At 46.5% G+C, this 13,639-nt stretch overlaps 1 protein-coding gene across 1 annotated transcript in view; it reads left to right on the top strand.

Annotated features, from left to right (window-relative positions):
• The first annotated feature begins 1,145 nt into the window (after positions 1–1,145).
• ZNF23 (zinc finger protein 23) overlaps positions 1,146–13,639 on the top strand; it is a 21,160-nt gene continuing 8,666 nt past the window's right edge. The window contains exons 1-4 of the mRNA XM_006755780.2: positions 1,146–1,268; positions 2,616–2,742; positions 2,953–3,066; positions 4,373–5,471. Coding sequence (XP_006755843.2) covers positions 1,224–1,268; positions 2,616–2,742; positions 2,953–3,066; positions 4,373–5,471 — 1,385 coding nt within the window. The 5' untranslated portion in view covers positions 1,146–1,223. The remainder of the gene's footprint in view (positions 1,269–2,615; positions 2,743–2,952; positions 3,067–4,372; positions 5,472–13,639) is intronic.

Raw genomic sequence — 13,639 nt, 5'->3', positions numbered from 1 at the left:
AGCCATGCCCCTGAAAGCCTGGTACCAGGTGAGCTGTTAATTCCTCAGGTCGACCTTCAAGAGATGTGATTTGAAGGAAACGATGAGAGGGATGATTCTGGCAAAATTCTTGGAGCCAAAGCAGTAGGAAGATCCCCCGTTGATTCTCTCCAACTGGATGCTGGGGGAAAAGCCAGTGATGGTGAGGGGCTGAGCAGCTAGAAGCCCACCAAGCAATGGCTGGAGAGAGTGTCCTGGCAAGTGGAATTGTAGCCTGTTCCACACTGGAGGGTCCCCAGGTTTAGAGGGATCTGTGAGAATGAGGGACTCGGGCTAGTGGTGTAGGTATCTGGTTGCAAGGTTCTTGGGAAGTGGTGACAGAATGGTGGCAGGAAGAAGACAAGGATGAAGGGGCTTATATCATTTATCCTCCTAACGAGAGAAGTTAGGGCTTCAGAATCAAGGGTACTATATCCTCCTTGAGGTCTGTATTGGCTAAGGCAAGGCTGTGGGCTCTGACAGGAAAACTGCACTAGGACAGGGCACCTGAAGTTAGGAATCCCATCAGGCCTCAGTGGCCTTGACCAGTCACTTAACCTCTTTGCATCTTAATTGACTTCATTTGTAACGTGAACATTCAGGACCTTACATTTGTGGGACAAGGACATTTTTGTTTTGACTCGTATTTCACTCTGAGACTGATGAGTTGCTGGGGACTGCTTTACTTACCATGTTTTTCTCGGGACTTATTTACCCAATAACTTAGCATGAACCATATCCCAAGTGCCAGTCCTGGATTTCTGACATCTGGCAGGTGCCTCTGCCTGACTGTTTCACTGATACACATTGTCTTCCTTGTAGCTCACCCCCCTTCTGATCTTCCGTAAGTACTGGAGAGTCACTGGTCCACCATCTGCAAGTCCTGACCACTCACTGTTTAGATAGCTGCTTGCTTATTGACCCTTCTTCCTGGGTACCGCTTCCAGAACGTCACCAGGTCCGGTTGCTTCTGCCTGCTACCCCTTCCACTTGTCCCACATTTTATATTGCCTTCCTTCAAGGTTTGTTCTTCTCTGGGATTTTGTTTGAGGACCTTCCCAGGTAGTTTCTCTGTGTAGTCTTGTGCCTCCCCCTCACTGTCCACTGGTCACCTGATACATCTCAATTTCCTGAGCTTGGACTTTATCTTCTGGTCCAGGTTCCTCAGATGTAGTGTGCATCACAGTCACCTGGAGGGTCCATTGATGGAACATTTGCTCTTGGATGGGGCCTGCCAGTGTGCCTTTCCAGTAAGTTACCAGGTGCTGCTGCCCTGGGGAACATACTTTGAGAACCACTGTTGTAGTTAGTGGTGACTTATTAAATCAGTTGAGTGGGTCAGGTTGTCATTTAAAGTAGATCATTGTATGTGCTGGCAGAGGATGGACTCAGTGTGGGCCAGCTGGAATTGGAGCTGTTGAAGGTCCCCATCTGTTGAACTGTTGTACGGATTGTACAATAGTGGAGTCGGTTCCAGAAGTATTTTGGCAATAAAATGGGCAGAATTTGATTACCAACTGTCAGAAGTGAGCAGTGATGGGGGCAAGTTAGTCTAGGATGAATCTTAGGGAAAGCAAATTGTCACTTACTGTGTGAATTAGTTTATGTGAATTAGAGAGGGAACCAGTTTAGGGGGGCAGATGATTAGTGTTAGCTGGTGGGTCAGACATGTTGGGTCAGGAGAGAGTGTGAGGCATGGGGACTAGTGGAAGGGGCAGATCTGCACATCAGTCAAGGTGTTAGAAAGTGGGAGGATATTCACCACATGTTCAGGTAACCACATTTGATACTAAAGTCTAAGGTGTGAATAGAGGGCCTAACCAGATGCTGGAGCTTTCTGGGAAGGTAGACTTGGGGCCAGCTGGAAGGGGCAAGGATGGCTACTGAAAAAACCCGGAGGCTTGGTTGGCAAGAGCCATTGCAGATTGTGTCGGGGCTGTAAAGACACAAGGCTAAAAGCGCTACCCAGCAGCAGTTTGATTCCAGAAGCATATTCTCCCAGGAAGACACATCAGGGAGCAGAATGCTAGGCTGCCCAGGCAGCACGGCCCCCTCTGCTGGATGGTCTTGAGCACAGACAGCACAGCAATCAAGCAACAGATGGGGCTGGATGCAAAGGGCTCATCGTGGCAAACCATGACTCTGTTCTTGTTGTGTGGGCTTGAGGTTTGGGGCGCAGTGAGCACTGGGGCAGTGAAGGGGGAGCAGGTAGTCCTGAGATGCCACCTGGAGTGAGTGTCTGGACATTCTGAAGCTAATGGCCCACCCGTAGGTGTAACAGTGAAAGACGGACAGTATTTACAAAGTCAGAGATTTTGCTCTGAGAAGGTGAATAATGGGAGACTGTCCAGGCTTTCTGAAATGTTTTATCATGTTTTATAACAGTGCATTTTATGTTCCACTGGAAGCTCTTCTGAGAAAGAAGTTCCAGGTTGTTGGTTGTAGAAATAGCCATTTAATGGTCTAACACCTGTTCTTTCACCTTTGCTCATTAGCCATCTCCGATAGGACTCCTCCCTCAGACTGTCCCCTGGGTCCCACACTCTGGCTCTGAGGCAGAGGATTGGTTCTGGGACAGCAGGAACCTCTTGTTTCAGGAGGCGGTGACCTTCGAGGACGTGGCTGTGCACTTTACCCAGGCAGAATGGGCTGGCCTCTCTTCCACACAGAGGGCCCTGTACAGAAGTGTGATGCTGGAGAATTGTGGGAACTTGACATCCCTGGGTAAGGCTACTTCCTCCTGGGACTCAGATCTATGCTTTCCTGCTTCCTTCTTTTTCCTTACGGGCTGGGGGTACAGCGTGGAGAAGGAGGGGTTGTCTCTGGTATCCCCGCTGCCTGGTTCAACCCCTGAGCCACACCGGCTGGGCAGTTTTCCTTCTTTTGACATGGCAGACTCAGGGCTGAAAGGTGCCATTTCTCTCCCCTTTTCAGGATACACAGTTCCCAGCTCTGCCCTCATCTCACTTCTGGAGGGAAGGGACTTGCCTTGGGGCCTGGAGGCACAGGATGACCCACCTGCAGAGAGGAGCACACACGTCTGTCAAGGTAAGCGGGGCCAGTTTAAAATGGGCAGCTGTGGGGCTTTGCAGAGTGTATACTTTAAAGTGAACCATGCTCGCAAGGATTTAAATAGGTGGTCTTTCCTAATAGGTAAAATATGAAACCCTTCCCACCAGTTTTAACTCTTACCAAGATAACTATTTCGTCATGCATCTCTTATGCAATTCTTGAATCCCTTGTTGCCTACCTCAGTGGCCCTTCTTCTTTGGACAGGATGGATTTACGTAGGAGCAGGTTTTCAGTACTTGAGTGTGCCAGGCTTTGTTTAAGACTCTAGAGCAGCAGTTGCCAAACTTTTGGACCTCACGACCACCAGTGGTCCGCGGATACCGCTGCTCTAGAGGATACAAGTTGTGGAGACCGAAGTCAAAGCTTTTTAAAAATGTGTATATAGGCAGTGGGCTGGGAGCTCATTTTTAGCAGGAAAGCTTAGAGGAATTACCATTTAGAAGCTCAAGTAATGCGTCTTCAGGGGTAGTGCCATTTGTTCTGAATTTGACCGGTTACAGTGGGTAGCATGTGGAGAAAAAGAAGGTAGACTCTCTGGCCCGAGGAAGGGAATAAAGGGTCCAGTAAATCAGTGTGAAGGACTTTGCAGCATAATGTGCAGGCGAATCACCTGGGGAGCATATTTTAAAACGGGGTTCTTTCTGGAGCCCACCTGCAAGTATTCCTCTGTCCTTTCTAGTAAGTAGTGTAAAAGGACTCAGAACCCAAGCAAGGCTTCCTAGCATCGGGGGCTGGCACAGGGTGTGCCGTGCATCCTGACCCCCTTCCTCAGCTGATGGTGTGGTGAATGCAGTTGGTCTGTCTTACCCACACAGCATTGTGTGGAACATCCAGATGCAGACTTTGTGGTGGACCGGAGGGCTCCATCCTGCATTTACAGCTCAGGAATAGGATATGGGAGAGCAGGCAAAACAACGTGCAGCAGTAGCAGTGACACTGACTTTACCAGCCTCAGTGTCACTACTTAATCTTTGAGCCTGCACCTTCTTTGGTATTTTGTAGGCCTATAAGTGCCTGAGGTCAAAAGATACTAGAACATACGAGGGACAAGTCATTCAAATACAGAGTCTGGAAAAGCTTAGGAAGCAGTCTGGCGTGTCGTGTGTACGTTGACACCCTATTCCACCTCGACAGTTCTCTGCCGAGTGATACTTGGCACTTTTATTGCTAGGAGGCCGATGTGGAGGTTGAACTAGTAATCTCTAAAAGCTCTGTGTTATTTGATGCTTTTTTGTTTCTAGTATAATTCTCAGGTGGCACTTGTGCTTTCTGTTTGTGTCAGATACCGAGACCAACATTGGCAGTGAGCCCACATCAGGACAGGGAATTTCTGAAAGCAGAGCCGCGGTGTTGTCTTGTGGTCTGCAGAAGATTGCTCCTCAGAGAAGCAACTTCCTAGGAACATGTAAACTGGAGAAGCACCAGGGAATCTCCACAAGGAAACATGGTAGAGGAAAGGTTCCCAGAATCCACTGTGATGGGAAACCCTTCCCGTGTGAGGAATGTGGGAAGTGTTTCAGCTATTTTTCTCACTATGTTAGACACCAGAGAATCCACACCGGGGAGAAACCCTTTGAGTGTAATGAGTGTGGAAAAGCCTTCAATGGCAATTCCTCATTGATTCGGCATCAGAGGATCCACACTGGAGAGAAACCCTATCAGTGTGAGGAGTGTGGGAGAGCCTTCAATGATAACGCAAACCTGATGAGGCATCAGAGAATCCACAGTGGGGACCGGCCCTATCACTGCCAGGAGTGTGGGAAAGGCTTCACCAGTAGCTCTGAGTTTGTTATACATCAGAGAATCCACACTGGAGAGAAACCTTACGCGTGTAATGAGTGTGGAAAAGCTTTTGTTGGTAACTCACCGCTACTTCGGCATCAGAAAATTCACAATGGAGAGAAACCCTATGAATGTAATGAATGTGGCAAAAGCTTCGGAAGGACTTCCTATCTTATCCAACATCAGCGTATTCACACAGGGGAAAAGCCTTATTCTTGTAAAATATGTGGGCAAGCCTTCAATTTGCATAAAAAATTAACTCAACACCAGAGAGTCCACAGCGATAAGAAACCCTTTGACTGTGTAGCTTGTGGAAAAGCCTTCAGTGCTCAGGAACAACTAAAAAGGCATCTGAAGACCCATATTCAAGAGTCTTCCTACGTATGTGATGAGTGTGGAAAAGTCTACACTAGCAAAAGGAGTCTTCTACAGCATCAAAGAGCCCATACTGGAAAGAAACCCAGTGGGTGTGTCAAGTATGAAAAGACCTTTAGGACTTCTTCCCAGCTAGGTGACCTTGAGCATGTCCACCCCGGAGAGAAACCTGCCCTGGACATTTGTCGTTTTGGCCTCCCAGAGTTTTTTACCCCCTTTGACTGGTAGTATATTCAATTCCCTTTGGGACTCCATCTTCTACTCAAGAGTAGAATGTGTGACACAGACCTGCCTTAGCCATCGTTGTTGGTCAGTAGGTGACCCAAGATGGTCCAATTAGAGTTCCAGGATGTGGCCAGACTTAACAGGAAGAAATACTGTTCTTCCTTAGTCTTAAAGCTCAGAGGAATTCCTGGATTATTGTGGAAGCTGAAAATAGAGTCAATACAACAGGAAAAAAAAAGAGTTGGGGAGTAATCAGCCTTGACAATTCCATTTGAACAACTACATTAAACTATGTCTGAAGCTAGAAATGCATCTGGGCTTTTGAATTCTAGTAACCAATAAATTCAGTTTTGTTTTTCTCAAGCAAGTTTGAGTTAAGTTTTCTTTCCTTGGAACGGTGCCTTAACAGTCTAACAATTATCCTATATAATAAAAGGCTAACATGCAAATCGACCAAACGGTTGAACAACCATTCGCTATGATGCACACTGACCACCAGGGAGCAGATGCTCAATGCAGGAGCTGCCCCCTGGTGGTCAGTGTGCTCCCACAGGGGAGCGCCGTTCAGCCAGAAGCAGGGCTCAGGGCTAGCAAGCACAGTGGTGGTGGCGAGCCGCGGCAGTTGGATATACACCAAGGACTCCCAGACTGTGAGAGGGCACAGGCAGGGCTGAGGGACCTCCTGGAGTTAACGAATTTCGTGCACCGGGCCTCTAGTTTTTAATAATTGTTATTAAAGGAGAAATGTTTTGTGTGTATGATGTATGGGAAAGTCTTCAGCTATGTCCCAGCAGCCCTGGTAACTGTAAGAAGAACAGGAAACCCATTGGAACATGGGATCCCAGGGTGCATCAGGACAGCACCAGGGGATGGAAGTTCTAACAGCTCAAGCTCTGTGTCAGACGTTTAGTCTTCTTATAAAACTCTCAGTGAGTCCATTCTCAAGAAAAGTCTTAACTATGTAACCAAATGCTATCAAAACAAAAGACTTCAATTTTGTTTTCTCAGTTTTTATTTGGAATGGATACTATTCTAGGCACCAGACTGGTAAATGCCAGGCTATTGTAGCTTTTCCAGCTGGGTGTTTGTCTTGAACAGCATGCCCATCCTTCCCTTTGATCTAGAGCAGTGGTTCTCAACCTTCCCAATGCCGCAACCCTTTAATACAGTTCCTCATGTTGTGGTGACCCCCAACCATAAAATTATTTTTGTGACTACTTCATAACTGTAATTTTGTGACTGTTATGAATCGTCATGTAAATATTTGATACGCAGGATGTATTTTCATTGTTACAAATTGAACATAATTAAAGCATAGTGATTAATCACAAAAACAATATGTAATTATATATGTGTTTTCCGATGGTCTTAGGCGACCCCTATGAAAGGGTCGTTTGACCCCCAAAGGGGTCGCGACCCACGGGTTGAGAACCGCTGATCGAGACTCTGTTACCGGATAAAAAGGAAAGAACAGAGGTTGGCAGGCGGTGGTCTCTGCTTCTGCATGCCTTCTGTAGAACTTCTGTAACCTGGTGTGTACCTATCTTAGGAATCGGGGCTTCATGATTACTGAGGAGGTCTTATTTTCTTACCTACAAAATTAGGTGACTTTTTTGCAATCCACCATTTGGGGTCAGCATTTCTGTGACACTGATCTGCTAATTTCTTCCTTAGACAAGCCTTTATTCCTAGCTAAAGCTCTATTTTCTGAGCCTAGGAAGAAGTGGAAATCTTCATTGCCAAGAGCAACATAGTCCCCAGCAATCACTGCCCAATTGTGGGACCATTTTCCTATCTGAATGAGAGAAGCCATGTAAATTGCACAGGATCAGGGCAAAGCAGAGAGGGCTCCTAGCAATGGTCAGAGATCCCAGGTATAGGACATATCCTCACTCCAGTGCCAGAAATAAAGAAGGGTCTTGCCCTGGAGTTGGAGTTGGACCTGGGGTCTTTGGATTACGTCAACAACAAACTACATACCTCCTTGGTGCCAGGCCTTGTACTTTATCTGAGGGTAATGGTGTTGAACGAGGCAGCTATAGTCCCTGCTCTCTGGAGTGATCAGAGAAAACATGTTTAAATAAACTGTCACCGTTAAATAAGCACAAATGTACTAAGCACTGAAGTACAGAACGTTACAATGCCTCATAACTGACCAGTCTCCCTTTTACTAGATGATCAGGGAAGGCTTGCTTTCCAAGGGAAATGGGATTTAGCTGATACCAAGTAACAGTCAAGACCGAGGTGGGAATGGGAAGGGAAAGGCATGGTAGGTATAGAAAACAGCATGTTCAGCAAGTGGGGCTGAAGTGGAGATGGGGAGAATGGGAGTGCTAAGAGGCTGGAGAAGTGAGTGCAGGCCTCCAACCACCTTCCAGTGCAGGAAAGGAAGGGATCAGAGCTGGAACGAGAAAGGCCAACACTGTCAGACTTGGGAGGGACCCTGCGGGTGAGTGGTGCAATCCAAGGGCTTATTTTGGAATTTTATGGGGGTGTTTTTGTTACAGTGTTTGGTGGTAACCAGGAGTGTCACAAATCCTGCAATGCACAGGATGGTTCTCCCTACTGAAAAAGTTTTCACAGCCCTAGTCAGTTTGGCTCAATGGATAAAGCCTCAGCCTGCAGACGGAAGGGTTCTGGGTTCAATTCCAGTCAAGGGCCTGTCCCTTGGCTGCAGGCTCCATCCTGGGGCCTGGCCCTGGTCAGGTGAACGTGGAAGGTAATGAGTCCATGTTTCTCTGTCTATCCCAAAGCTTCCACACTATATCTATATCTATATCTATATCTCTATCTCAATGGAAAAATAACCTTGGGTGAGGATTAACAAAACAAAAAAAAGTTTTCACAGACATTGGTCTTGCTGGACATTCATGGAGGTAAAAACTGCTTCTAAAATACCTGAATAGAATTTGTTTTTAAGGTAAACACAACGTGGTTTTGCACAGTTTTAACATTTGCTGATTCTCTAGGAATATGATCAAGACAAGATTGTCCTGTGTTTTGTTTAAACTTGACCAAAAGGGTTCACCATTTTGGATCCCACCTTGTGATTTCTGAGACATCAGTATAAGACACAGCATGTGGCTGTGGCATTCAGGCATCCTAAGTGCGAAGGCAAATATCTGGCCACTTCCTTAGGTCTCCTACACCAGCAGTCATGACCAAACCTTTACATATCGAAATGTGTTTGCAATTACAAATCATTTTCCTTTTATTTCTCCTTTATCTCAGTTAAGACATGACATTAGTTTTTAAAATGTAAATTGTTTATATTGTCTATGCTTTTCTAAGTGTTATCTATGATTTTCATGACAAGAGAATAAACTGGTCACCAGGAAATGCTTGTTACAAAAAGAGTGGCCTTGGTTTTGATACCGTGTCACCCACTGAAACCAGTCCGTAGACTCCCAAACCTGGTTGCACCGCAGCTTTACTAAGACACAGATCCCCGGCATCACCCCGAAGAGCAAACGCTCCGGGAACGAGACCCAAGGGGAAAGGGACAAAGAGCGCCCGACTCCGGGGCTCTGAGGTTTGGAGCGCAGGGGGCGGGGCCGGGGCACCACCGAGAGGGAGCGACGGCAGTCCTAGAGGGGCTCGGCCGCAGCCTAGTGACGCACTTCCGGTCTCCCCGCGGAGCCGCGAGCAGCGGAGCTGAGTCCGCGAGCAGCGGAGGTGAGTGGCACTGTGGATGGTGGTTGGTACCCCGGCTCTTTGTGCGTTAGGGGTGCCCTTCCGCCCGGGTAGGAGCTGGGTTGCCCACCCCTGGAGCAGGGAGCCGGTCGGCGGCCCCTCCCTGACTCCCGCTTTGAACCTGGCGGCCGAAGACGTTCCGTCCCGTGGGCAGCGAAGCCCCAAACAGTTGGGGAGAGACGCTGCTGACTTTCGGGAAGGTGTGTCGGAGCAGCCGGCGGGGGGGATGTTTGCCGGGGCGAAGCGGCCCGAAGGGTAGTCACGAGTCCTTTGACACGTTGAAGTCACGCAGGCGCCTTCACCAAGGGTGGGTTGCGTGCGCTCCGGCTCCTGACATGGGGTCGTGCAGCAAAGCCCCGGGGAGGAGCAGAAGAGGCAGGGCCCCTCCGCCCGCCCGAGAGCAGAAGAAGCCGGCGTTTGGAAGGCGCAGTCCGCTTACCGGAGCGGTGTCCGTTCCCAGAGGTAACCGCGCCTTACGCTCCATCTGGGGATGACAGCGGCCCGGGAAGGATTGCTACAATGTAACTAGCGACTTGTTCAGGCCTAGAAGACACTTAATTCCGGCATTGTAATTCATACCCGTATGGGAAGCAAGTTTGCTGATGTCAACGAATAAAGATCTGAGGCCATGAAGCAAGTTTATTTGGGGTCTTCAAGGACTCGAATCCAAGAGAAGCGGGTTCAGGTAACAGCCCAAACTAAGCTCTGGAGAGAACGAAGAAAGGCAGGGTCTATAAAGGCGCAAATCACAAAATGTAATTCTTTCATGCAATTGAGGTATTGCCGGCGAGGTTAACAGGGTTTGGTTAGTTCCAACGTGGAAACGAGGGAGGTGAGAACCAAGGAAGTAAATTCCATGTATGTCCATGTAGCAGTTGTTCTAAGATGTGTATGATTCCCGCATGTTTATGTCTCTGCCTTGAGCGGAGTTTAGCACCAGGTTTTGTGTTTTGTTTGTTGTAGTGTAACAACAGGACTAGCAACAGTAAAAGGAGCTCTGGAAACAGAGGCACAACGTGTGCGTAGGCCCCACTTCCTTAATAGCCTCCTGACGCTATTAAGGTGACTCAGGAATGTTTATTACATTTTAGTTTTCCCCATAGTCACTAGAGGGCGGCATTCGAGTGCAGGTCTTTATAGCCTTAGAGCATCTAGTTAAAATACTGTTTTCCAAAGTTACCTAGTTCTTGTCTTTCCCACCATTTCAGTGTGGGCAGGTGACTCGATTGCAGGATAATTAGGCTCATTTGATGTTGTTTGTGTTCCTTTTTTGGATCATCACCACCGTCCCATCCTGGTTGGTTGATTTTAAATATTTATGTGTATTTATTTATTTGTTTATGTGAAACATGACTCTGGTTATAAAAGAACAAAAGGCACACTCAGAGACAGGACACTCCCTCCTCCTCCCTCCTACCCAGTTTCCTTCCATCCTGTTCCCATTCCAGGGTTCCTTTCACCCACTTCCCACCCACACCTGGTGTAACCACTCTCCTTTGTTTCTGGTTTATTCTTCCATTTCTTTTTGTATAAATGACCAGACACATATTTTCTTATAGTCCTGTTTTTGCACTTTGTTTTTTTTTTAAATTTTATTTGACAAAATACTTTGAAAATCACCCATATCATAGAGATAATTATCTTTTTTTAAAAATGCCATTCACGTATACACAAGACTGCTTCTACTATGACGGTTAAGAAGCATAGAAAATGAGCAGCCATGAACACACCACCCCATTGAGGAGGAGAACATTACCAGTACTGCTGCATCTGTCTGTGTGCTCAGCCCCAACCCAACTCCCAGCATCCCACCCCTAGAAGTAACAACTGTTTTAAATTTTGTGTTAATGTAGCCTTGCCTGTTTTTAAAAAACATTTTGTCACATATGCGTGTATATGTAAATAATGTGTTTAGTTTGCTTTTGAGCTTTGTGAAAACGACAGCATAGAGTCTATAGTCATATGTTCCTAAATTCGTCCATGTTGTTGTGAGTCATTCATTTTTGCTGCTGGGCAGTTGTGTTAACGCTACCCAACTCAAGGGGTTCACTGCTTAGGGCAGGGGTGGGCAAACTTTTTGACTCGAGGGCCACAATGGGTTCTTAAACTGGACCAGAGGGCTGGAACAAAAGCATGGATGGAGTGTTTGTGTGAAGTAATATAAATTCAAAGTAAACATCATTACATAAAAGGGTACGGTCTTTTGTTTTTTAGTTTTATTCATTTCAAACGGGCCGGATTCCGGCCTGCGGGCCATAGTTTGCCCACGGCTGGCTTAGGGGGTTCTAGTCAAGGAGACATGGTTGTTGTTAGGTAGTTTTATTTACTCACAGCAAGTAAAGGAGACCACAGAGTCACATCCAAATCTGCTTCCTGGAAGAGAGGCTTAGCCATTGCTTTATGCACTGTTTGGTCAATTACATGTTGATTTCTTTGCAGTTGGCTAAACTTACCTGGATTTGGTTAATTGCATGTTGAGTTCTTTCTTTTTGGGGGGGAGGGGGTGGAGTTGGCTAAACTCTTGGATTGAGTGGTCAAGCTCATCCTGAGTGGATAAGCCGCATCTGCAAAATACTGTGCTACATTTTCACACTTAACAAGATCTGCCCAGACCTTGAGACTCTTGTCCCATCTAACATTGGCGTGATCAAAAGATTGGGAAACTTATTTTGCTCTTCTCTGCTACAGTTTAAATAGTGTTAGAATTACTCATTTCTTCAAGATTTGAAAAGATTTACCTATGATATATATGGGCACAGTACTTAATGAGTACACTCTTTACTGGCTATCTCAGTTTGATTAGGTAAAAGTAATCATGGATTACAGAGAAAAACCTATATAATAAAATTGGTAGAGTTGATTCATTAAATTCATATAGAATTATATGTTCTTCCATCATATACTCTTTTAAGCATCTATAGACTATTTTTTAAATGGGCATTTCAGCTATTAATCCTCAAACATTTGTAAAGCAGAAATAAGTGTATTGGACTATTCAGACACCATCAGTAAAGCCAGAAATTATGAACAGAGAAGAAATTAACAACATACTATCCTAAACAATTCTTTGGTCAGAGACTAAACACCAGCTATCAAATAGTAATTAAAACATGACATAAAACCTCTGGTATGTGGCTAATTGTGTATTCAGAGGAAAATTTATGGCCTTATAGGTTTTAGTTGCCAAATAGGAAAGTATGGAAATAAATGAATAAGCCATGCTCCCCTAAGAAGTTTGAAAAAGCCTTTATAGTCTAGTTTTCCCCAAAAGCAGAACAAAAGGCAAAGATTTGTGTGCCGGTGATTCATCTGGGAATGTAGTCCCGGGGCAGAGTGAAAGATGGCCTGGCACAGAGGGGAAGGAGAGCGGTACCAGGGTGCTCTGTCAGTGTGGCCCTTCTCCATCTGATTGCTGCTCTGTCTTACAGGATCTTGGAGGAGCTTTGGAATCTCGTTTGGGGGTCTAAAGGGGAAAACATTTATCCATTGACCTCTGTCCCCTATTGGTCAAGGGTGGCACCACAGGCATTAACTCTTCTGCACTTTACGGACCAGCAAGTGTCCGCAGGTTTCCGCAGGGGCCCGTACAGGACAGCAGAGAAGCCCAGGGCAGGAGCCAGGCATCGGTGGTGTAGATCCTTGCAGAGGCATTGGCAGGCTGCACTTGCACAAAGCTGAATAAGCTTCTGGAACAGGACTAAGTGTGAGACAAGGAATGGAGTGGTGCGTAAGGTATCTCTTACAGAGCCTAAGAAACAGAGCTTAATGAATTAAAATCAATTAGGGGAAAAACAAAAACAAACAGCGTTCTAAATAAATTAAAAAGCTGGTTCACTGAAAATAAAACAACATTCAAATAAATAAACCACTGCTCAGCCTTCTTTATTAATCTGTTTGGGATGCCATAACAAAATGCCATCGACTGTGTGGCTTTAACAACAGGAACCTAATCTTATAGTTCTGGAGACTGCAAGTCCAAGATGAAGGAGCTGCTGATTTGTTCTTAGTGAGGGCTCTCTCCTGGGGTTTCAGGTGGCTGCCTTCTCACTGTGTGCTCACATGGCAAAGATGGTGAGCTTTGGAGTCTGTCCTTCCCTCCCTCCCTCCCTCCCTCCCTCCCTCCGTAGCAGTATGGTTTATTGAGCTTAATACAGGCGCTGGGACTTGCCCCTGGTGCTCTTCATGTACAAAGCCCGAACATTCTGCCAGTTCTTTTTGAGCAGTGACACCAAGAAATGGACAGCTAAGTGGATGTCGCACACATCTCATCACCTGTCATCTTCACGTGGCCAACAGCCGCTGCCAGACACGGCACCTCCTGCATCTGGAACTTGATTGCGGATTTTACCTCCTCAGCTTTGGCCACCATGTCCTCATTGTGGGTCAACAAGGACGGGAACTTGCCAGCCTTATTCAGGCCCAGGCCCAGGATTCATGGGATTTGCTTGATCAGAGACTCTGAAGCCAGAAAGGC

The sequence above is a fragment of the Myotis davidii genome, unplaced genomic scaffold (genome assembly GCF_000327345.1).
Source record: "Myotis davidii unplaced genomic scaffold, ASM32734v1 scaffold453, whole genome shotgun sequence".
In the NCBI taxonomy this organism is placed as follows: domain Eukaryota; kingdom Metazoa; phylum Chordata; class Mammalia; order Chiroptera; family Vespertilionidae; genus Myotis; species Myotis davidii.
Note: the sequence above shows the minus strand (reverse complement) of the source record. Positions and strands in the feature narration are given on the sequence as shown.